This window comes from Temnothorax longispinosus, chromosome 6 (genome assembly GCF_030848805.1).
Source record: "Temnothorax longispinosus isolate EJ_2023e chromosome 6, Tlon_JGU_v1, whole genome shotgun sequence".
Lineage (NCBI taxonomy): Eukaryota > Metazoa > Arthropoda > Insecta > Hymenoptera > Formicidae > Temnothorax > Temnothorax longispinosus.
The window spans coordinates 12726977-12751085 of record NC_092363.1 but is presented as its reverse complement, the minus strand read 5'-3'; the positions used below and the strand labels follow the sequence as shown (position 1 = coordinate 12751085).

At 32.6% G+C, this 24109-nt stretch overlaps 1 protein-coding gene across 4 annotated transcripts in view; it reads left to right on the top strand.

Moving 5' to 3' along the window:
- LOC139815139 (FHIP family protein AGAP011705) overlaps positions 1 to 24109 on the top strand; it is a 197076-nt gene that overhangs the window by 144356 nt on the left and 28611 nt on the right. For 2 of the 4 annotated variants that reach the window (XM_071781806.1, XM_071781807.1), the window contains 2 exons: positions 14923 to 15121; positions 17619 to 17766. In XM_071781806.1, coding sequence (XP_071637907.1) covers positions 14923 to 15121; positions 17619 to 17766 — 347 coding nt within the window. Of the gene's footprint in view, positions 1 to 14922; positions 15122 to 17474; positions 17529 to 17618; positions 17767 to 24109 lie in introns of all 4 variants that reach the window. The other 2 variants (XR_011732674.1, XM_071781805.1) reach the window with 2 other exon arrangements.

Below are 24109 nucleotides of genomic sequence, written 5' to 3'. Positions count from 1 at the left end.
ACGCGATTGGTCGAAACCCTATTGTTACGTTCTACGGAAAGTGTGTGTGACCAGCTTTACGGCCGTTACGGCGTTATACGTTTCTTGTGCGTTGATCTACGTTACGTTACCATACGAGAGCTTGTGCGGAGGCTCTAACCGATACGTTCCTTGTGCGTTGATTCACGTTACGTTACGCTACGTAACCATACGAGAGTCTTGTGCGGTGGCTCTAACGCATAATGCTTAAGCATAAGAAAATTGATTGGTCCATACATACACATGTGCATAAGGAAATAGACCAATCAATTTTCTTATGCTTACGCATTATGCGTTGTGCAGAAGTGTGTGCTTCCCGCTTTAAGGACGTTCTCCGGTGGCAGTTGTGCTCAACTCAGACGCACGGAGTAATGATATGGTTGACAACTACTTCGGCTGCATTCGGGGAGCGCGCTATTAGCGCTATTTGCTTATTCTATCCTTGTTTTACATTTAATGAGCGATAAAGATAGAATGATACAATAGCGCTAATAGCACGCTCTCCGAATGCAGCCTTCCGTGCGCAAAAGTCTGAAACTCGTCTAGCCGCGCAGTTTTACTCGATCTGGCAAATTTTTGTTCCGTTTCCATTTCTCCAATACCAATCATAAATGAGTACGTCCTACTTGTCTATTGAGCATTCTAAAAGTAAATAATAATGGATCATAAAGAAAAAAGATTAAATAACTTGATTTAAATAACGTTGCCCATCAGATCTTGACGTTCTCTACTTAACCTATATGTCGCAGCGGTAGCAACGTTGTCAAGTCTCGCAGTGATCTCTCCCTCTCCCTGCCTCCGAGCAGACGAAAATCCATGATAGTGTTCTTTAGAACGAGAGCGGCCACCGGGCTATCTGAGACGTAAGACGCGCCGCCTGAGAAAGTGGGGACGTCAAACTACGTCGTTACGCTCGGTAACGGTACACACCTGGTTCGTGTCCGTGCTATGGTTCGTATCCGAACTACTCAGATGGAGGGGATATGCTGGTCGCGCAAACCCCTCTTCTGTCCGTGTCTCGGCACTCGGCAAGCTTCGAGCGGGGAGAGAAGGATAGACATACGATCTGCTGTCTCCTTCTCTCTTGAGCTGTGACGTTGCCGGCGCGGCGTTGCCGTTAGCACGCGCCGGCTATACCACGATGCCACGCATTTCGGGTTTCGCGTTCTCGTGTCTCGTGTCTCGCCGAGTACCGAGTCTCGAGTTGGCAAATTAACGATGCGCTATACGTTATATTTGCGTTTATATTTACAAATTTTAATTTTTATATTTATAAATAAATATATATATGTATATATATTAGAAATTTATAAATATATAAAGATTGCAAATATAATTAAATAAATAAATATTTATAAACTTAAAAATTAAAATTCGCAAATGTAATGTATAAAAATCACGGTTCTATACATATGCTTTTCTATCTAAAAAAGTCTTACATTAAAAACCTTTACTTTAGCATAATAATATTTACATGTAATATTTAAATGCATACCAATAATTATATTATTAATTATGAGAAATAATTGTAGTTTTAATGTTCTTTTACTCTTATTAAATTTATTTTACCTATGCATGTTCAATTGGCCAAATTACGGCTAAATTACAAGCAACAACAAAAGAATATTGGATAAAAATAAAAACACTTTATTAAATAAACAATACACATGGGTAACATTTCGACTGTACTTATTATAATTAGTCTTCTTCGGAACGGATTACTATGAATATAAAAGAAGAAGATAAATATTAAAATAATCGAGATTAAGCGACTCAACTGGCCAATTTCTAAGTATTTATTCGTCTCACAACGTTTCGACCCCGATTGGGTCCTTCTCAAGTGAGATTATACATAATTATACGCAACAATAAATCATGCGTCGCAAGACGTTGCGCCCAAACCACATCATGCGAACGCCACGCTAGAACAAATAATATGTCAATATAAGTATGTCAGATATAAAATATGAAAAAGTGGGAGACATATCGCAAGTACATCGTGAGAACTTACATGTTAAGTGCGTCAAAAGAATAAAATAACAAGTTTCTGAGAGTCGCAACGTAAATTCCGATAAATATTAAAACATGATAATGTTTAAGTTTAACATATGTCGGAGAGCTGACGACGGATTTAGGGAAGTATTTTAGGCAAGTTAAAATAACAAAAAAAATAATATTTTATTAATTGGTGAATCTAGAATCCTGAGTCAGGCAGAGGGTTTGCGGTTATTTCGCTACTGCGCAACCTATGACATTTGCAAAAAAATAAATCAAAAAAAGATCTTTTAGGCAACTTGAAATTTGTTTAATCTTTAATTTTAGCATCTAGTTTAACCCAGAAATAAAAATCCCATCCCCGACTATTTTTTGGGTTTTAAAGTATAACCTGACCCCCCCCCAATATATTTAATAATTATACCTCAAAAATATACTTTAGGCATTCTGAAATTTTTATAGCATGTTTATTAAATAATATTAAAAATACGTGTAAATTGCCAGACGAATTAAACGGTTTTTTTAATAATTCCCTGACGCGAATAAAGATTTAAAATAAATGCGACAAAAAAAAGTCTTATGCGTAGCTATAAGTGCGAGAGAGATAGTTAAGGACCTAAGATTATGCATTTAAAAATGCCTGATTATGCGTGAAATTTTATTGAAATTATCCAAAATTGTGCGGTCTAAAATAAGCTGAATTTTAGTGTGTATGATCTTGTTTCTTAATATGTACTTTAAATACCATTATTGCTTTGGGACAAACCACTGTCTAGCAGTAGAGATGGAGTTTAATGAGTACACTGAGGGTCAAGGGAAATAAGAAATCAAAATACAGATACAATAATCCATCTATAGAGGCAGTTTATTAAATAAAAAAAATTAAATTTAAGTATGAAATATGCATGGAACAGTTTTCTAACTTGAGTTATAATTGTTATAAAATTTAATTAATGAAATGAAACTTTTACTTTATAGTTTAAAACTTTTACTTTATAGTTTTTAGCCATTGAAGTCGTAAGATAACGATCGACGAGGAGATAAATAATTTGTTATTTGCAGTTAGGGGCGAGCAACAAAATCGTAAGTTGCATATTCTGGTAAAGCACGGTCCACAGAATATTTAAATAACAAAAAGACCCGAGCAACAAATTCTTTTAGTTAGTTTTTAGCCATCGAAGTCGTAGGTAACGGTCGACGCGGAGATAAATAATTTGTTTATTTGCAGTTAGGGACGAGCAACAAAATCATACGTTGCATATTCTGGTAGGACACGGTCTATAGAATATTTAAATAACAAAAAGACCCGGATTAGAGCAAATAGATCCGGACTAGAGCAACAAATTAGCACATAAATAGCACTAAATTTTTTAATAGGTGCGGATTTTTTTTTTGCGATGGTGGGGGGGGGCTAACTTGATAGAGGTAGTTTAATCACAGTTAATCGATATATATTCAAATTTGAATCTAGTGAATTCTGGTCAACACTTCTGTACCTTTATTTTTCTAGTTAAGTTACTATTAGGTATTGTTTGTGTTGTACCTCAAGAGATATATACTTTTAGTTTATTTTACGTTCTTCATTTCATTAATTAAATTTTATAACAATTATAACTCAAGTTAGAAAACTGTTCCATGCATATTTCATACTTAAATTTAATTTTTTTTATTTAATAAACTGCCTCTATAGATGGATTATTGTATCTGTATTTTGATTTCTTATTTCCCTTGACCCTCAGTGTACTCATTAAACTCCATCTCTACTGCTAGACAGTGGTTTGTCCCAAAGCAATAATGGTATTTAAAGTACATATTAAGAAACAAGATCATACACACTAAAATTCAGCTTATTTTAGACCGCACAATTTTGGATAATTTCAATAAAATTTCACGCATAATCAGGCATTTTTAAATGCATAAATCTTAGGTCCTTAACTATCTCTCTCGCACTTATGGCTACGCATAAGACTTTTTTGTCGCATTCATTTTAAATCTTTATTCGCGTCAGGGAATTATTAAAAACCGTTTAATTCGTCTGGCGATTTACACGTATTTTTAATATTATTTAATAAACATGCTATAAAAATTTCAGAATGCCTAAAGTATATTTTTGAGGTATAATTATTAAATATATTCGGGGGGGTCAGGTTATACTTTAAAACCCAAAAAATAGTCTGGGATTTTTATTTCTGGGTTAAATAGATGCTAAAATTAAAGATTAAACAAATTTCAAGTTGCCTAAAAGATATTTTTTTTATTTATTTTTTTGCAAATGTCATAGGTTGCGCAGTAGCGAAATAACCGCAAACCCTCTGCCTGACTCAGGATTCTAGATTCACCAATTAATAAAATATTATTTTTTTGTTATTTTAACTTGCCTAAAATACATTCCCTAAATTCGTCGTCAGCTCTTGGACTAATACTAAAACATTAAACATTAGTCTACTAGACTAAAACATTAAACAATTTTCTAATAATATAAACAAAATAAATAATAATCTAATTGAATCACAAATATAAAAACGCCGGAGTAATCAAATGAAACCATGACAAGATTATATTTATATTGAGAGGTGATAAAATCTCTTCCGTCAGGAAGAGAATGTAAACAATTATTAACGGGGGTATTCTGATTTAAAATATCTTTAAAATAGATATTTTTCAGAAATTTTTTGTAAGAAACAAAGAAAGTGAATAACGTTAAACTTTGCATGTTTTCTTCACCTTATTTTAAAATTTTATTTTATTTAAGTAACAAAATGCTCTTCTTTCTGTTATATCCTGGTCACTATAATGACAGACGGTGTAAATAATTCTAGCTGTTCTAGGTATCTGAAACACAAAAAGCTAAAATTTTCTTATTCTGCAGAAGTGTGGCTATTGTCTGAACTAGAATTAAATCAATATTTCTATTCTGTGTGTGTAAAAGCGGCTTTTTTATTAAAAATATTATAACTTTTTTCAAAATTTTATTAGTATTTTATTTAAAAAAAAAACAAATAAACTATGTTTATTCTAGTTCACAGACGATAGCCATCACTTATTCTGAATAAGAAAGTTTTTGGTTTTTACATTTCTGATATTTAGAACAGCTAGAATCATTTACTTCATCTCTTATTTACGTCTTTTAGTGAGATATAACATAGATAAGAAGAATATTTTTCTTACTTAAAAATAAAAATATATTTTAAAATAGATTTAAAAAACATGCAAAGTTTAACGTTATTTGCTTTCTTCGTTCACCTAATTAAAAATTTCTGAAAAATACCTATTTTTAAAAACCTCCGGCTCCAGTCGTGCTCAACTTGTATTCATGCTTAAAAAGAAAATTTATTTTACTAAAGTTAGGGCCAAGCACATATGACAGTCGTAGTCGTGGACGTAAAAGTAACGCACAAGCTTTGGCGTAATCCTGATCTGTCAGGTCGGGGACTACGACCGTCGTATATCGCTACGCCATGTTATGTGCTTTGACCCTTCATTGTTTATATACAAAATATTACACATAACAACTAAAAAATAAGAAGTTAACTTCACGCGTGAGAACTCATGCGGCGTTGCCAAGTAATAACTGTCCCCTCTCCTCTTCTGTCATTCCTGAACCGAGCGAAAAATTCATTAAATCGCGTACTTTACACAAGTATTTCTCGAAAACGCGTACCGCAAGGGTATTGACACTCATCGCATATTATTTCTATTTTTATGGATCATATACTAGTCTTTCAAAAACATTTAGAGAAAATTTTTTTCAAAATTCATTATAATGTCTGTTTTACAATAACTCGGAATAGAAATTCCATGTTAAAAGTTGAAACTTTGAAGCTCAATATCTCGATTTTTAATACCGTAAGAGGTACTGAAATTTATACGACGCATAAAGCACACCTAAAAATTAATGTATATTTACAGTTTTAAAAAAAATCTAGAGAAAATCGATTTTCCGGAGAACGTCCTTAAGATCTTTCAAACCAGAATACGCCCTTGTAATTTATTATTTGTCATTAACATATTGTTATTAATTACATACATATAAGTGTGAGGAAGCATATGGTACAAAATAATTTCAATATTCAATTATTGTAATAATAAAAAATCAATTATTTACAGTTTCTACTGTGTGTGATATTATTGACAAGTTTTTTTGCACGTTTACATTTCTTTTGCAGATTTTTTACACGCTTAACTTTCACAAGTGTGATGTCAAATACAGACAAGATTTTTATTTATCTGTTATAAGCGTGACTTCAAATGCAAGATTTTGATAATCAAACGTTTAACATTTTCAATCTGTAAACGAGTGACCAGCAATATCATCCACAGCATGTAGTCTTAAATAACTACGATTTTCTCTAGAAGCACTAGCGTATAATTTATTCGCCGACATTACGAATTTCTTCTGCAACAATCACATAAAATATTGAAGAGTTTTCTTGAATGATTATAACAACGTCTGCATATATGCTCTTGCATCATTAACCCTCCGAGAGGCCACACCTCTTTTTTTAATACGCCCCGGCAACACGCGTATGAATATGAAAATCCAATTTGTATTTCTAAACATCGTGAATATTATTAATTAAACAGACATATTTTACATTTAATTATATATATTTGTGTATTTTTATGTTGTAAATTTTTTATCACACACAAACGTCTTGCCGTTAATTATTATTGTCATTAAGCTTTTAAAAAATAATATTTATCATATTTAGAAAAACAAATTGCATTTTCATACTCACACGCGCATTAAATGCATTAAAGGAATTTAAAATATATTTTAAAAGTTAAGATAAGTTTCTGTCTCTATAAACTCTTTCTTCCAAGTCTGTCAAAATTTTTTGAAAGAATAACATTTGAGGCAGCATTTTCTTTAAAGAAGAATAAACATTTTTTAATAGGATTATTATTTTAGAATGAGAATGTGAACAATACCTTAATGAATTAATAATGCAAGGACATACAGACGTTGTTACAACCATTCGAGGAAACTGTTCAACATTTTATGTGTTGCTGCAGAAGAAATTCGTAATGTCGGCGGACAAATTATACGCTATATAGTGCTGCTAGAAAAAATCATCATATTTTAAGGCTACATGCTGTGTAGATGATATTGCTTGTCCCTCGTTTGAAGTTTAAAAATGCTTGATTATTAAAAACGTTTGATTATTAAAATCTTGCATTCGAAATAACGCTTATAACAGATAAACAAAAATCTTGTCTGTATTTGACATCACACTTGTGAAAATTAAGCGTGTAAAAAATCTGTAAAAGAAATGTAAACGTGCAAAGAAACTATATATTGTCAATAACATCACGCATACACACACAGAAGAAAATGTAAATAATTGATTTTTTTATTATTATTACAATAATTTGAATATTGAAATTATTTTATATTATATGCTTTCTAATACTTATATGTATATAATTAATAACAATATATTAATAACAAACAATAAATTAAGGGCGTATTCTGGTTTGAAAGGTCTTAAAAATAAGTATTTTTTATACATAGGAATTTTTTATAGCGGAACAAAGAAAGCGAATATTGTTAAACTTTGCATGTTCTTATTTAACCTTATTTTAAGAATTTATTTTTATTTTTTAAGTAAGAAAAATGCTATTTTTTTCTATGTTATATCCTGATCATTAGAAGGTGTAAATGACAGACGGAGTAAATGATTCTGGCTGTTCTATAGATATCAGAAACCCAAAAACAAAAAATTTTCTTATTCAGAATAAGTGTGGTTATTGTCTGAACTAGAATAAACATTATACGTTTATTAGTTTTTTCTTTTAATAAAATACTAACAAAATTTTAAAAAAAGTTATACTTTTAATAATATAAGAGAAATAAGACCCCCCGTTTTATGTGACCGTTATACAATCAATCAATATTAAATAAGCCGTTTACGGTCCGAGCTTGGATTTTAATAGCCTAATAATATTTTTTGTGTACTACACGTATATTTTTTCCAACCTTAATAAACTGCGCGCCGACATAACTTGTCAGACTTACAACACAGCTCCCGTTGGAGTAGTAAATTCTTTACTATTATTTAAATCGATTTAATTAGAGGGGAGTGAGGGGTTTTTACTACTCCAATAGGAGCTGTGTTATAAGTCTGACAAGTGAGAGCCAAAGCACATAACATGGCGTAGCGATATACGACAGTCGTAGTCTTCGACCTGACAAATTAGGATACGCAAAAGCTTGTGCGTTACTTACGTCCACGACTACGATTGTCATATGTGCTTTGGCCCTTAGTCGGCGCGTAGTTTATTAAGGTTGAAAAAAATATGTAAATATAGTATATAAAAAATATAATTAGGTTACTATAAAATCCAAGCTCAGACCGTAAATTGTTTATTTAATATTGATTAATAATATTTTTGATAAAAAGGCTGCCTAGAATGGAATATTGGTTTAGTTTTAGTTCAGACGATAGCCACATATACTTCTTCTGAATAAGAAAATTTTGGCTTTTTGCGTTTCAGATACTTATAGAACATGCAGCTAGAATTATTTACACCGTCTGTCATTTATACCTTCCAGAATACCTATAATATAATAGAATAAAAAAGCATTTTTGTTACTTAAAAAATAAAAATAAAAATTTAAAATAAGGTGAAATAAACATGCAAAGTTTAACGTTATTCACTTTCTTCGTTTCCCTATAAAAAATTCCTGCAAAATATATATTTTAAGATCTTTTAAATCAAAATACCCCCGTTAATAATTTTTTACATTCTCTTACTGACGGAAGAGATTTTACCACTTCTCAATATAAATATAAATTTATCTTGCCATGGTTTCATTCGATTATTCCGGCGTTTTTATATTTGTGATTCAATTAGATTATTTGTTTATTTTGTTTATATTGATAGGTGATTGTTTAATGTTTTAGTTTAGACTAATGTTTAATGTTTTAGTATGTTAAAATGAACATTAATTATCATGTTTCTTGATATTTATTATCTTCTTCTTTCGTAATAATCTGTTCTGAAGAAGACTAACTATAGTCGAAACATTAACCGTGTGCATTATTTGTATAATAAATTGTTTTTATTTTAATCCAATATCCCTCTTTTGGTGCTCGTGATTTGGCAAATTTAATAAGAGTAAAAAGAACACTATAAACTACCTTTTTTTCTTGATAGTTAATATTTTACTATTATTATGCATTTAAATATTAAAAAATATTATGCCAAAATTAATGTTTTTAATATGACTTTTTTTCTAGATAAAAAAGCATATTGGCCAGAACGGGAATTTCTATACATTACATTTACGAATTTTAGTTTTTATGTTTATAAATATTTATTTAATTAATTAATTTTATGTTTAATTTTAACGGTACAAAAACTACGGAAGTACATGATCATACGCGATTTTATGTATAATAAATTTTATTTATTAATTTGCAATTTTTTGTAAATATAATTGCACTATTTATAAATATAACAATTAAAACTCGTAAATATAAACATAAATGTAACATAGCGCATCGTCGATTTGCCAACTCGAGACTCGGCACTCGTCGAGACACGAGAGGCGATACCCGAATTGCGTGGCCTCTAACAGCTCAAGAGAGAAGGAAACAGCAGATCGTATGTCTGCCCTTCTCTCCCCGCGCGAAGCTTGCCGAGTGCCGAGCGTACACTGACAGAGGAGGGGCTTGCGCGACCACCACATCCCCTCCATCTGAGTAGTTCGGACACGAACCATAGCACGGATACGAACCCATGTATCGTTACCCGAGTTCTCTCTGATCGTTACCGAGCGTAACGTCGTAGTTGACGTCCACTTTCTCAGAGGGCAGATTAGGACAGGCGTCCCTCGAAGCGGGATGGCCGCTCTCAGGTTTCTCTCTGCTTTAACATTATGCTATTACTTGACAGCTGCTCATGAAGTAAGTGCAGCGAGAGAACCAATCGGCATCGCGAAAAAGCGACAACAATAATATGGACTAGATAGATTATAGCGCGCGTTTCGCGCGCGCCTTGTGATGTTTTTTATTTGTTATTATCTATGCAAAAAACATTTATGTCACACGTGCATGGAAAGTGGCCCATTACGCGCGCGCCATCTGTGCGACAAATAGCCAATTTCACACGCGAGAAATTCCCCAATCAAACCCGTGCAGGAATGAGATATTCCCGCACGCGCGTAATGGGCCACTTTCCACGCACTTTGTAATATAAAATAGGGTGTGTAACACGTGCGGGTTGAGAATTGGACACAAGTGCGGAGTGGACGCACGAGCCGTGCCCGCACTTGTTACACAAATAACTATTGTACACTCGATCAATCGACTGAATCGAGACGACCAATCACGTTTGCAATAACACGACAACAATTGCAAACGCGATTTGGCCAACTTCAGGGTTTTATACCGCTTTTATAAGAGGATGGATGGATTTGTTGAAAATTCCCTCTCCATCATGATTCAATAGTCAATATAAATAATGTAAATCGTATAATATTTTTAAGATTTGTTGTCGCAAAGATAAAATTGATATCTTTTTCAAGACTTTTTCAAGTCTTTAACAAATTTTCCTGTACTAACTAAATATGCTTGGTTATATAATTTTGTGTCTTAAATTCAGTCTCTCCTTTTGTATTTTATACAGAGTATTTCTAAAATCGGACTCTTATGATTTGACAATTCTTAATCTAATTGTAAGATCTTCGTGTTTTTCTAATCAAAATTGTGATTATTTGTGATTATTTTTTTCAGAGACATGATCTATTATAACTAAATATTAAAATTTATTATATTTTTTGAAAAAAGTTTCTTTGTATTCAATTTACTCTCGTTATTAATTGATATTTTGTCTGTTTACGATTTACGCGACACATCTTTACATTTTATTACGAGTTGTATTTGATGATTTCTCCACACGAGGTCACTTATCATATTTATAAGTCAATAGTAACATTAGGGTTACAAAATATGTCTTATAACAGTGTTGCTATACAGAAAAAAAGGATTAGCTACTATAGTAAATCTATTCGTAAAATATGGGATAACTAACATTTTTTGCAGCGAGAGCTATAATTTTGCAATAATAGCAAAACCTTTTGTGAAAGTTTTGTTAAACATTTTGCTACTTAATAATATTTAATTGCAAAAAGATTTTGCTACCATTGCTAAATTATATATAGCTCTCGCTGCAAAAAATGTTAGTTATCCCATATTTTACGATTTGCTATAGTAACTAATCCCCCTTATAAAAATTTTTCACCGTTTTTGGACCGTTTTTGGACCGCGAGAACGGTCAGTTTGAGTAGTAAAAACGTGCATTTGGTTCAATGAGTACGACCCGTTTTTGGGGCGTAAAGGGTCCCTTTTGCTTAAAAACGAGTGGTTAAAGCGGATTGCGTACGAGTATATCCGAGTAGTAATAACGTATTCTTATGAGTATTTTTGAGTGGTAAATACGTGCTGTGTGCGACATCGGTCCAATGCTACGTGCCAGTATCGAGCCAGTATCGAGCCGACACTGATTTCCGATATTCACCCGACATAAAAAAAATTATTTATTTTGAAATTTTATTACTATTTTTTAACTAAATTTGTTTCTTAAAATGCAGTCTATGATTATAAATATTTTCTCGTATTTAAAAACACATATAAAAACACACTTACCTTGGTGGGATTCGAACTCCGGGGCCTCTGGATCGTGAGCCTTACGTGGTAGACTACTTCTTAATTTGATATAAGTGTTATATATAATCTACACATGTCATAACCAGCGCAGATATATAATTTTTCAAAAATTATCTTAAGAAACAAATTTAGTTTAAAAAGAGCGAAAAAGAGTAATAAAATTTTGAATTGAACATATGATATAATATTTCTTAATGTCGGGTGAATGTTAGAAACCAGTGCCGGGTTATTACGAAATTTTGTGTTCGTAAATATATTTATAAAGTTAAAACATCCTTATCAAATCCTTACAAGGGCCTTATTAGATAAAAATAAGGAAATCTTTCTTATGGAATCCCTAATAAATAATGATCGGAACCTCATTAAGTTAAAATAAGGAAACCTTTCTTATGGCATCCCTAATAACTAATGATCGGGGCCTTATGTTATGTAAGGCCATCCCTAACAAATTTCTACACGGGATATTGCACTTATAGAAACGTTCAATGCAAATTTCTCGCGACTATTTGAATATTACATCGTACCACTTATCTATTAGTGAAGGATAAATAGTGTAAGTACTAAAACATTTAACCCTTACGGTGCAGTTTGAAAAGGTTTTTAAGTTTGTAGAGAATAAAGGTACTTCAATTTAGAGATAAGGAGGAGATAAGGAGTGGGAGTCTTTCAGAATTTATGAGAAATTTTGATGGATAGAAATCGAGCTGACTTGAAATCCCCCTGTATGTAACATAAGGGTTAAAATCGGGCGAAATTCGCGGATATTTTCTTGTGAGTAAAAAAGGAACGTACTAACGTATTGGTCACTCATCAACTGAAAAATGAGTATTGAAAACGGACAACCTACTTCGTCCTCATCTTTGTGAGTAAGAAAGGAACGTATTAACGTGTTGTCACTCATCGATTGAAAAACAAATATTAAAAACGGACAATCTACTCAAAAATACTCATACGCATACTCGCGTATACTTATCATGTTCTTTCGCAGTAGACTGCGCGTGCTTGAGAGTGCAAGAAACGGACACAAAAATGATAAAACGGGTTAAAAACGGGCTAAAAACAATCTATATGAGGTGTAAAAGCTGTGAAATATTTTTGTAAGGGCCTTTTTCCGTGTATAATTTATTATTTATAACCCTCGTACATATGTACATTAAGGGCCGGTTGTTCCAATCTGTTGGTAAATTACCTAATTTAAATCATATATATGTATTTGTTTATCCTTTACATTAGATAAAGATAGACATATAATTTAACTGTTAGTTAGCTTACCAACAAATTGGAACAACCAGCCGTATACAATTCTGAGAGTAATGCATTAAATCTTTGTGTTTTAATGAATATTTAATTAATTAAAATGTCAATCTCTCTCTCTCTTCCCTCCTCTCCCCCCATTCTTAGATCTGTATCCTAAAATGCAGCTCTGTGTTTCCTCGTAATTATATTATATAGTTTAAAGTGGGTAATGCAAAACTTTGCATGGTTTTTTAGCCTTATTTTAAGAATATTTTTTTATTTTTTAAGTAACAAAAATGTTCTTCTTTCTTATATTATATCTTAGTCACTAAAAATTCGCAAGAAAAACCACATATGATGTAAATGACTAGCTGATCTAGCTATTCTAGGTATTTGAAACGCAGAAACCAAAAATTGTTTTATTCAGGAGAAGTGTGGCTATCGTTTGAACTGGAACTAAATCAGTATTTCCATTCTGAATAAAATATATGGTGGCCTTTTTATTAAAAATATTATAGTTTTCCTCAAAATTTTGTTAATATTTTATTTTAACCCGTTGACTGTGTATGACGGCTATAGCCGCAAAAACAAAAGTGGCCAAGAGTGTGTATGACGGCTATAGCCGCAACGTAGAAAAAACAAAGTAAAACTTTCTGAATTTGCTTGAAACTTATTACTCGGGGGTTTCTGGGGTCGCTGATTACGAATCCGAAGTCAGATGTACAAAATTCAAAATGGCGGATCTAATATGGCGGATCAAAATTACAAAAAAGGTCTGATTTTCATGAAATTTGGTACCTTTATGTTTTTTGGGTCTCTGAATCCAAATATGAAGTCAGATTTTCAAAATTCAAAATAATAATAATAAAATTCCGTCTATTTTTTGTAATTTTGATCCGCCATATTAGACCCGCCATTTTAAATATTGTAAATCTGACATATTCGGATTCAGAGACCCAAAAAACATAAAGGTATCAAGTTTCATAATAATCCGATGAACTTTTTTTCAACACACTTTTGGCCCAAATAGTAAAATTCTCTTACACAGCCAATGGGTTAAAAAATAATAAACGTATAATGTTTATTCTAGTTTATTCTAGTCAGACAATACCCACACTTCTCCTGAATAAGAAAATTTTTAGTTTTTACATTTCAAATACCTAGAACAGCTAGAATCTTTTACATCGTCTATCACACCTCCTAGAGGTCAGGATATAAAAAAGAGCATTTCTGTTACTTAAAAAATAAAAAAAATTCTTAAAATAAGGCTAAAAGTTTACAAAACAAAGTTTAGCGTTATTCACTTTTTTTTCGTTTTCCTACAAAATATTCCTAAAAAATTTCGTTTTTCTACAAAAAATTCCTGAAAAATACCTTTTTTACGACCTTTCAAACAGAATACCTTCTTAATAAACATTATGTAAAGAAAAGTTTATACTTGATAACTGACTGAAGAGGATCTAAATAGAAATCGAAACTAGTTCCATTGTAAATCAACCAGAGAAAGTATTATAAGTATATAAACATATATAGTTATAATATTACATAATATGAGTGACCTCCGTTTGGACACGTAACGATTGGACACCGCTCGATTGGACACTGCACGATTAAACACCGCTGAATTGGACACCGCACGATTGGACACAGCTTTAACATTGTACGGTTTGCGTAATTTGTGTATAGACAGTACACACGTAGGCGGAGGAGGGGCGTAACTTCTCCCCCGCAAGCACTGGTGGGTGGAAGTGGACCTCGGTTTGCGTGATAAGTTGAAAACCAATGTGGAACCGATCGTACGGTATCCAATCGTGCGGTGTCCAATCGTGCAATGTGCGTGTCTAATCGTGCGGTGTCGAATCGTATTGTGTCTAATCGAGTGGTGTCCAATCGTTACGTGTTTGAACGAGATACGCCTCATTACCTCTATAATCTCAATAAATGTTACCGACTGCATTAAAAATTAAGAGAAATAGTAGTTTTATAATTTATATTGCAGGTGCTTGCGTCATTAAAACACAAAATAGACCAATTTCTTTCGAAACATAACAATGTAGATTTATTGGTTGAACAAGCAAGATCGTTTCTGATTGGTCGAGAAAACAAACTAGTGAATGCGAGAAAAAATGTGATAGAAGCTGCTGCCCAGTCCTCATCTATTAAAAAACATTCTTTGGCCGGTGAATCATTCTCAAGAGGTATTATTTATTTCGTGAATATAAGAATTAAGTACATTTTTCTCTCTATCATACTTAAAGAACACAAACATTGATTCTCTTTTCTTCACTCTTCTCTCTCTCTCTCTCTCTCTCTCTCTCTCTCTCTCTCTCTCTCTCTCTCTCTCTCTCTCTCTTTCTCTTTGCTTCCTCATAGAGGAAGCTTTGTTTTCGTGAATTTCGTATATGAACCTTTGATTGCGTATAAAGTTGGGTCTAGTCAACCAAATTTAAATGAATTATATATGAAATAGGGGTAGAAGAAACCAAAGAAAAGATTGTTTTTTGAGTTTTTGATGCCAATATGTTCAGAGTGTTCTAAAATGTCGAAATATCGCATTAAAATCGCATGTCCGTATGTGTGTGTGTGTGTGTGTGTGTGTATGTGCAGATTTGATGTCCGTGGTTGCTCTAACTTCAGCAAACATTGAGATATCGGTTTTTTTGTTTTTTTTTTTTTGTTTTTTTTTTTAGTATCATTCAAGGAAGGTTGGTATTGAATTTTGCGGTGATCGGTGAAGTTCTTTTTTAAAAAAATTTTTGAATTTTTTTAGAAATGTCCGTGGTTGCCCTAATTTTCGTAAATATTGAGATATCGGGCCGAATTTTTTTTTAATCGATAGAGTATCATTCAAGGAAAGTTGGTATTGAATTTGGTGATAATCGGTAAAGAAGTTCTTTTAAAAAATTTTTTTTTTAATTTTTTTAGAAATGTTTGTGGTTGCTATAACTTTTCCAAATTTTGAAATATTGGGCTACTTCTAATTTTATTATATTCTTCAGTCTTTTTTACCCCTATTTCATATATAATTCGTTAAGATTTGATTGATTAGTTCTGGAGTTATACAAATTTCGGTAAATTTGGTTATTTTTTTTAACAAAAATTGGGAACCCTTTTATTATTAACTTCAAAAGATTGAAGTTCTATTATATTCTTCAAAAGATTGAAGAATATAATAGAATTAATAAAAATTGCTAATAATAAAGGGGTTACCGATTTTTATCTAAAAAAAGTCTATATGATTGCCCTAATTTCCGCAAATTTTAAGATATCGAGTTTAATTTTTTTTTTATAAATAGAGTATATGTATATATCATTAAAGGTAAGTTAGTGTTGAATTTGGCAATGATCGGTGAAGGGGTTACCAATTTTTGCCTAAAAAGTGTACAAAAGTTATTCGTTAATAAATCGAATTTTTTAAAAATAATTTTGAATTTTTTTAGAAATAGCCGTGGTTGCTCTAACTTCCGCAAATTTGGAGATATCGATCTATTTCTATTTTTATTATATTTTTCAGTCTTTTCTACCCCTATTTCATATATAATTTTTTAAGATTTGATTGATTAGACCCAGCTTTATACGCGATCAAAGGTCCATAATTTTGATCGTATATAAAGCTAAGTCTAATCAACCGAATTTAAAATAATTATATATGAAATAGGGGTAGGAAAGACCGAAGTAAAAATTGTTTTTTGAGATTTCGATGCCAATGTGTTGCTTATGTTCGAAAACGTCGAATTTAAATTTTTTGAGGATCGGTTTTGAGGATTGGCTATCCATCAAATAACTTAGGGTAGATTGAGGCGAATCGGATTAATATAAGTTGTAAGACAATTTTCGTTAGTATTTTATTTTAAACGAGCAATTTTATCGTGCTAATTAGTAATCCGATTTGCCTCGGTCTATCCTATACATTTTTTAGGCAGAAATCGGTAATCCTTTCACTAATCTTCGCCAAATTCGAAACAACCTCCCTTTAATGATACCTTATATATAAGATTACGTGTATGATTTGTACATTTTTTAGGCAAAAATTGGTAACCCCTTCACCGATCATTGCCAAATTCAACACCAATATATCTTTAATGATACTCTATCCATAAAAAAAGTGTGCAAGTAGAAACTTGCACATTGCTTCCTCATAGTTTTTTAGTGTGCAAGTAGAAACTTGCACATTGCTTCCTCATAGTTTTTAAATGTGCAAGTAGAAACTTGTACATTGCTTCCTCATAGTTTTTAAGTGAGCAAGTATAAACTTGCACATTGCTTCCTTATAGTTTTTAAGTGTGCAAGTAGAAACCTGCATTGCTTCCTCTATGAGGAAGCCAAATTAATAAATATCTACTAATAATTATGCATACAAAAACAGGCTTCCTCATAGAGGAAGCAATGTGCAGGTTTCTACTTGCACACTTAAAAACTATAAGGAAGCAATGTGCAAGTTTCTACTTGCTCACTTAAAAACTATGAGGAAGCAATGTACAAGTTTCTACTTGCACATTTATCTTATTCTTCTCTTGTTTCTGCTCTTTCGCTTTCTTTCTGACTTTATAGCTGCATTAATCATATCTTCTGAAATTTTGTGCACGCTGGAAGTATTCAAAAGATGTATGTATTGATACAAAATATTTTTGCATGTATGCGACATAGATACAAAGTCCTATGTATGCTAAATTGCTATGTCAACAATATTTACAGGGGAACCAAAAAGAAGAAGTTTGACGTCGTCATTTACACAAATGTTCAAACGATCAAGTGGTAGTTTAGGTCCAAGTCTAACAATTTCTACCAGTCAACCGTCCAGTATATTAGAAGATCAGCTGCAAATAGTTGGATCTGGATATAGGTAAATTGTCTTAGATTTTGTATTACTTACTACGCATTATAATATCGATATTTTGATATTATAATAATTACAATATCTTACATAACTTTGAACAGTCAAATCTATCGAGAAATTTATTTTTGCGGAGAGTAGCATAGATATGGGGAATTTAATTCAAGGGTTGTTAAGGGAAAGTTGGCCACCTAGGCAGTAAGAGCGCGTTTCATGTCTTTCACACATCGAAGCATTATGAGGATAGGTAACTGGCAGTCCATGGTTATATAGTCAAAGATAAGAGAGATTGAATGTCCAACATGCGGTGTCATTATGTTTGGATATAGAGGAGTTTTTGCAACACCCGTTGAAGTCTTGGCTGCAGTCCACTTAACCTAACACTACAAATGCTTTGAAGCATTTTTCTCCTTTTTTTTAAGAAAGAAGAAGAACGCTTTAGAGCATTGTAGCATCAAATTGACTGCAGCATTCGATACATGCGAGACTTATAAGAGGAAGCCGCGTACTTGGTGCTACCAAATTAAAAAACATTGTTACATAGTATACTACTCTACCAGAAGAGTACTTGAGCGCGCAAAGGGCTAAGGCGCAACGCTCAGCCATTTCCGAGAAAAAAATTGTAATGGCGTTTTCGATTTACTACTCGACTCGACTCGGGTCGCATCAATGGACGTGAAATACATACATAGATATGTATGTATTCCACGTCAATGATGCTAGAGTCCTGTATACATGATGCGACCCGAGTCGGTTTGAGTCGCAAATCGAAAACGCTATAAGTCTACGATTACTACGTTGTCGACCCGAGTTCAATTCCTATCCCTCGCACTTTTTTTAATTTTTTCATGCAATAACTGTTTATTTGTGTAAAATAAAGTTAATGTAACCAACAATTTTGTTTTCTCTTATAAATTCGCATTTTCAAAAGGCAATTGAAAAAATTTTTTACGAGGGACAGGAATTGAACTCGGGTCGACAACGTAGTAATCGTGTACATTTTTACATTTTTTTCTCGGAAATGGCTGAGCGTTGCGCTCTATTCCTTTCCCAGCAAACGCAAAAGGATTTAGATGGGATTCGAAATGAGATGGTCCAATCCCATGGAATCCAAAAAAAAAATTTTCAATTCCATCCAATCCTATGGAATCCGTAAAGGTTATGGAATTGCATGGCATTAGATGGTTTAGGAAACGTCTCGCGCCTCCGTTGGGCGACCAAGCGCCGTTGTTCGTCGGTGAGCTTTTGTGTTTGCCTAAGGGCCAGTAAGGTCATTACACGCACTACTGCCGACGGGCAATTAGCCTGAAAATGAGATTTGTAAGATCTGTCAGGCCCCGTAGGGGGTCCCTTTACATAGCGGTCGAGACGAAACTTTGAACTCGAGAAGATGCCCCGGCGATGCGACGCCTAGCAACGTCGACGCGAACTGCCGGTAATGCAGATACCGCACGGGCGTGTACTATTGGTGGCGCGTACCACAGAGTTCAACACGGACACTTTTCAATCCCTATCCTGGCATTCAATGGTATTCATTTTATTGTCAGAATAGACGGAATTCAATGGAATTCAATACGGAAATTTTTAATTCCTAGTTTGGCATTCAATGGTATTCATTTCGTTAACGGAATCAATGGTATTCAATGGAATTCATCACGAAACTTTCCAATCCCTAACCTGGCATTCAGTGGTATTCATTTCATTAACGGAATCAATGGTATTTAATGGAATTCATCACGAAACTTTCCAATCCCTAACCTGGCATTCAGTGGTATAATATTTTTGTGTCGGAATTGGATGGGATTCAAAAAAGACAAATTCTTTCCAAAATAAGGAATTCCTTGATATTGAAACTATTTCAATCCCTTTTTTGGACAGAATGGAATTCGGAAAGTCCTTAATTGAATTCCTGGCAATCCCGTTTTAATTCTTTTCAATCTTTTTTCGTTTGCTGGGTTGCGCGCTCAAGTACTCTTCTGGTAGAGTACTATACTATGTAAAAAATGTTTTTCAATTCGGTGATCCCAAGTACGCAGCTTCCCCTTGTTAGTTAACACGCCTTTTTTAAGCCTTGTATCCACGATGCTAGAAATTGCTCTGAGGTCTTAGACGGAGAAAGAATTAACCAATTGCATTGGTCAATTGCCGAATTGTTTAAATGTGATTGATCAATTTTTTCTCCGTCCGAAGTCTCGGAGCAATTTCTAGTATCGTAGACACAAAGCTTTAGGAAATGATAAAACTACCTGGCACGATAACGATAACTTTGGCCCCTTGATTTGACGATGGTAGTATTTCTGGTAGTATTTTTTACGCTAAACAAAAAAAATATAAGGTCTTATAGGGCTAACTGCTCTAGTTTTCGAGATACACGGTTAAAGTTAAAAACAAATAATATAAATTTTTAAATAATACTTTAATTGTATGATAGACAACTGTCTAAGTGTATAGGCTACCGCCCTTCCCCCGCAGGCAGGATAGGGGTGGATCTCGGTTCGCATAGAAAATTGAAAACCCGAACCGTAGAATTATAGATCTCGATTCAGGTGGGGTAAACCTTGGAAAATTTTTTTAACTATTTTTCCCGCGTTTCTCGCCAAAAATTCCTCCAAAAACTACTAACATTTCGAGGGGCCAAAGTTATCATAATCGTTATAACTACCTTTTTAACCGATTCGTTGACAGTTTCTTTCATCTAATTGTAACATACAAAAAATTAATTATTTTTTGTATGTTACAATTTGATAGAATACACTGAGAAAAAAAATTTGTTGAGAAACACAAAATGTGTTTCATCTAACTAAAATATTTAATCCGATACTTTCAACTAAACATTAGTTGGATTAACTAATTCTTGATTAAAAAATTTTTTGATGGTTGACATGACTATATCTTTTTTAGTGCAACTTAATAATTGTTCAACCGATGGATCAACATTGCAACTATACAAATTTAGTCCGTACAATTAATTTTTTTTCTCAGCGTAGATTTTGAAATGTTTCAGATTCTTGTCACTTGGCCATGTAAAATAAAAATTATTTGGATAATCAACATTTTCATTCTATATGTTGTTCTATATGTTATCGGAATAAGAAAAGAGATTAAGATTTTTTAATAAAGAAATTATTTTATCTCAATGTATTACTCGTACAGAGGTTTTGCAGAAACAGCTGCAATCTTGATAAATTTATTTCTATATTAATGGAAATAATTAAAAAGAATTTATATCATGTTTTATCAATTTACACGCAGTCTCACCACAAATTATGTCAATAAATTTCTAATATATCTAAAAAGTAATAGAATTAATTTTTTTTAATCTTGAGCGCTATTTATCAACGATTAGTGACATTTTGATTGATGGTTTATATCTACTCTATCAATTATCAAACATGAATGTTGAACGTATACAACAAGTTACAGCGATCGAAATAATAGTATCTTTAGGCACTTTATCATTGATACATAATGGACCAAAGAGCGAAAATGTCAAAATCTGTTTTAAACTCGATAACACCGCGGTATAAATCTATAAAATGTTGAAATAAGTTAAGATTTTTATTACAATAATCGTTTATCGCGTAAGCTTAAACTTAAATTTTTGAGTGACTTGCAGGATTTATTGTAACGACAGCGAAGATCTGGAAGACAACGAAAAAATCATGGCGTCTAGAAATAGGAAACGTCCACAAAAGATGTAGGAAAAGTCCGTTAAATATCGACTCGAGTGTGATTTGTGAATACTGACAAAAGAATTTAGTGTGTCAGTATTTATGATTCGCGATAATTTACTTCTGTAAATAATGGCACCTCATCTTTTAAAAAATTAACTTTTTGTTATAGTTCTGAATGCATCTCAAAGGGTTTTAGAGTTTTTTCCTATATCAATAAAAATAAAAAAAAGTGTGGCAAGAGAAATAATCAATACAATCTGCAATTTCTCGTATTATTAATCAATATTTATGAATAGATATGTACAAGAATTGTACTGATAATATTTACTAACAGATATACAATTAAAACAAATTAAAATCAATTAAAACAAATTCGAAAAGAACGATTATTGCAAACATATGGGCAAAGTAATCCCGCTTAATTATAAAGCTGAAAATTTATCTTTTGGCAATTTTGATTTGGATTTCCTTGATTATATGTAATCTGTAGGGTACGTTTAAATACTTACAGATTTGAACTTTTTAAGACAAAGTGTAGTACAAGAAACAGTCAATATTCCGTTCAAAACCATATGTGCAGAGATTGACGATTGGCCAAAAAAGTATCTATGCCTTATTATTATAAGAAGAGAGACAAGCACTTGACTTATACAATTATAGCTATATATTTTAATATATAAAGTTATACAGGGTGTCAATTTGAAAACTTTCAGTCGGAATATCTCGGGAACTAGTAAAGATACCAAAACACGGTTTGGAGAGAATATAGGGTAGCAAGGGGGACATACTTTGATTTAAAAAAAATTTGACCTTGGGTGGAGGCGTCATGGTCAAATAAAGGTCAACTTAATTTTTTTAATTGGACACAATTTTTTAAGCATCTACGTTTGTAACCCTTCTCATTACGAACTCAACGCGCTATGATCCAAAATCTTCGAAGGTCAAATGACCAGATGCAGGCTCACAGTATTATTGTCTTTGTACATGTTATGAGACTCCTTTTGAGTATCGACTTTACATCTTTATTATAGATATTATAGATACTTTTTTATAGATATATACATATATATAACTAGCACGCAGAGCGCGCTAACGCGCGCGCTTTCTATGTCTCTATATTTCCCGTTATATTTATTTTAAAATATTCATCCTAATCAACCATTTCTCTCCATTAATTGATTTCTTTTCCTCCTCCTACTATTCTAATATCTATTCACCACCACCCATTCCTTTTTCCCTCTCTGCTTACTTCACGTACCTATCTCTCTCATATTTTGTTTTTTTCCTTCTTCTTACTTCTCACATAAGGCTTATTACACTCTAATTTTTTGTCCAGTACCTCTCTCTTTTACCCCTTCCTTGGCTCTCATCTTTTCCTTTCTTTCTTCCTATTTACTCTTCACATTCATTATCTCACTACCTCTCCTTTTCTTTTCCTTCCCCTGCTCTTCCTACCTCTTCACGATCTCTTCGTCTATCCTTGTACTTAGGATCTTCTTACCTTTTCAATCCTTTTTACCACCGGTAAATGGATGGTAAAAAATTAAATAACTTGCATGTGACAGTCAAAATTTGCTGTAAGTAATCAGCTTATATCGAGATATCTTCTGATTGCAATATATGGCGTATCTGCATGTGAGAAATTAAAAAAATCAACTGAGCAGTAAAAATCAATATTTTCTTAGCGGGGGTCCCCGCTAATCAACCTACCATCTTTCTTCTTATTTCCACTGCCCCTAGTTTTCCCCACGTAATTTTTTCTATTTTTTCTCTTTATTTAGTAAAAGCTAATCTATTACAATCTTATCTTCCCTTTTGTGTATCCACTTTTCTTTCTCATTTCCCGTCACGTTCCGTTAAATAAATTATTATTATTTTATTATTATTTTTTTTTATAATAATTTTATTTTATTGCTAATTGTAAATATATCTATACTACTATTATAAAGAGACAGAGTTTGTCGGTTTGATTGTTTGTCCTCGATGATCTTGGAAACCAATGGACCGAATTTTTACCAAAAGTATATGAAATAGGGGTAGAATTTCCCGGGGAGTGTCACTGTGTGTATAGTTTTTCGTTACCGATTTTCTGAAAACCGGTTTTTCGAATTTCTTCAATTTTTCGGGAAATAATTGACGGAATCTCAAAGAATTGTATATAAAACAGGGGTAGAATTTTCCGGGGAGTGCCATAAAGTGTATAATTTTTTGTTACCGATCTCTTTGGAAGCCGGTTCCGAAATTTTTTCAATTTTTCGGGAATTTATTGACTGAATCTTAAAGAATTGTATATGAAGTAGAGGTAGAATTTTACGGGGAGCGCCATGATGTGTACAGTTTTTGTTACCGATCTTTTTGAAAACCGGTTTTTTTTAATTTTTCCAATTTTTCGGGAAATAATTAATTGAATCTCAAAGAATTATACATGAAGTAGGGGTAGAATTTCCCGGAGAGTGCTATAAAGTGTTACTATTTTTTGTTACCGATCTTTTTGGAAACCGGTTTCGAATGACCGAATTTCAAAGAATTGTACATAAAGTAGGGGTTAAATTTCCCGGGGAGTGCTATAAAGTATATAATTTTTTGTTACCGATCTTTTTGGAAACGGGTATCAGAAGTTTGACAAATTTTTGGGGAAATAATTGATCGAATTTTAAAGAATTGTATATAAAACAGGG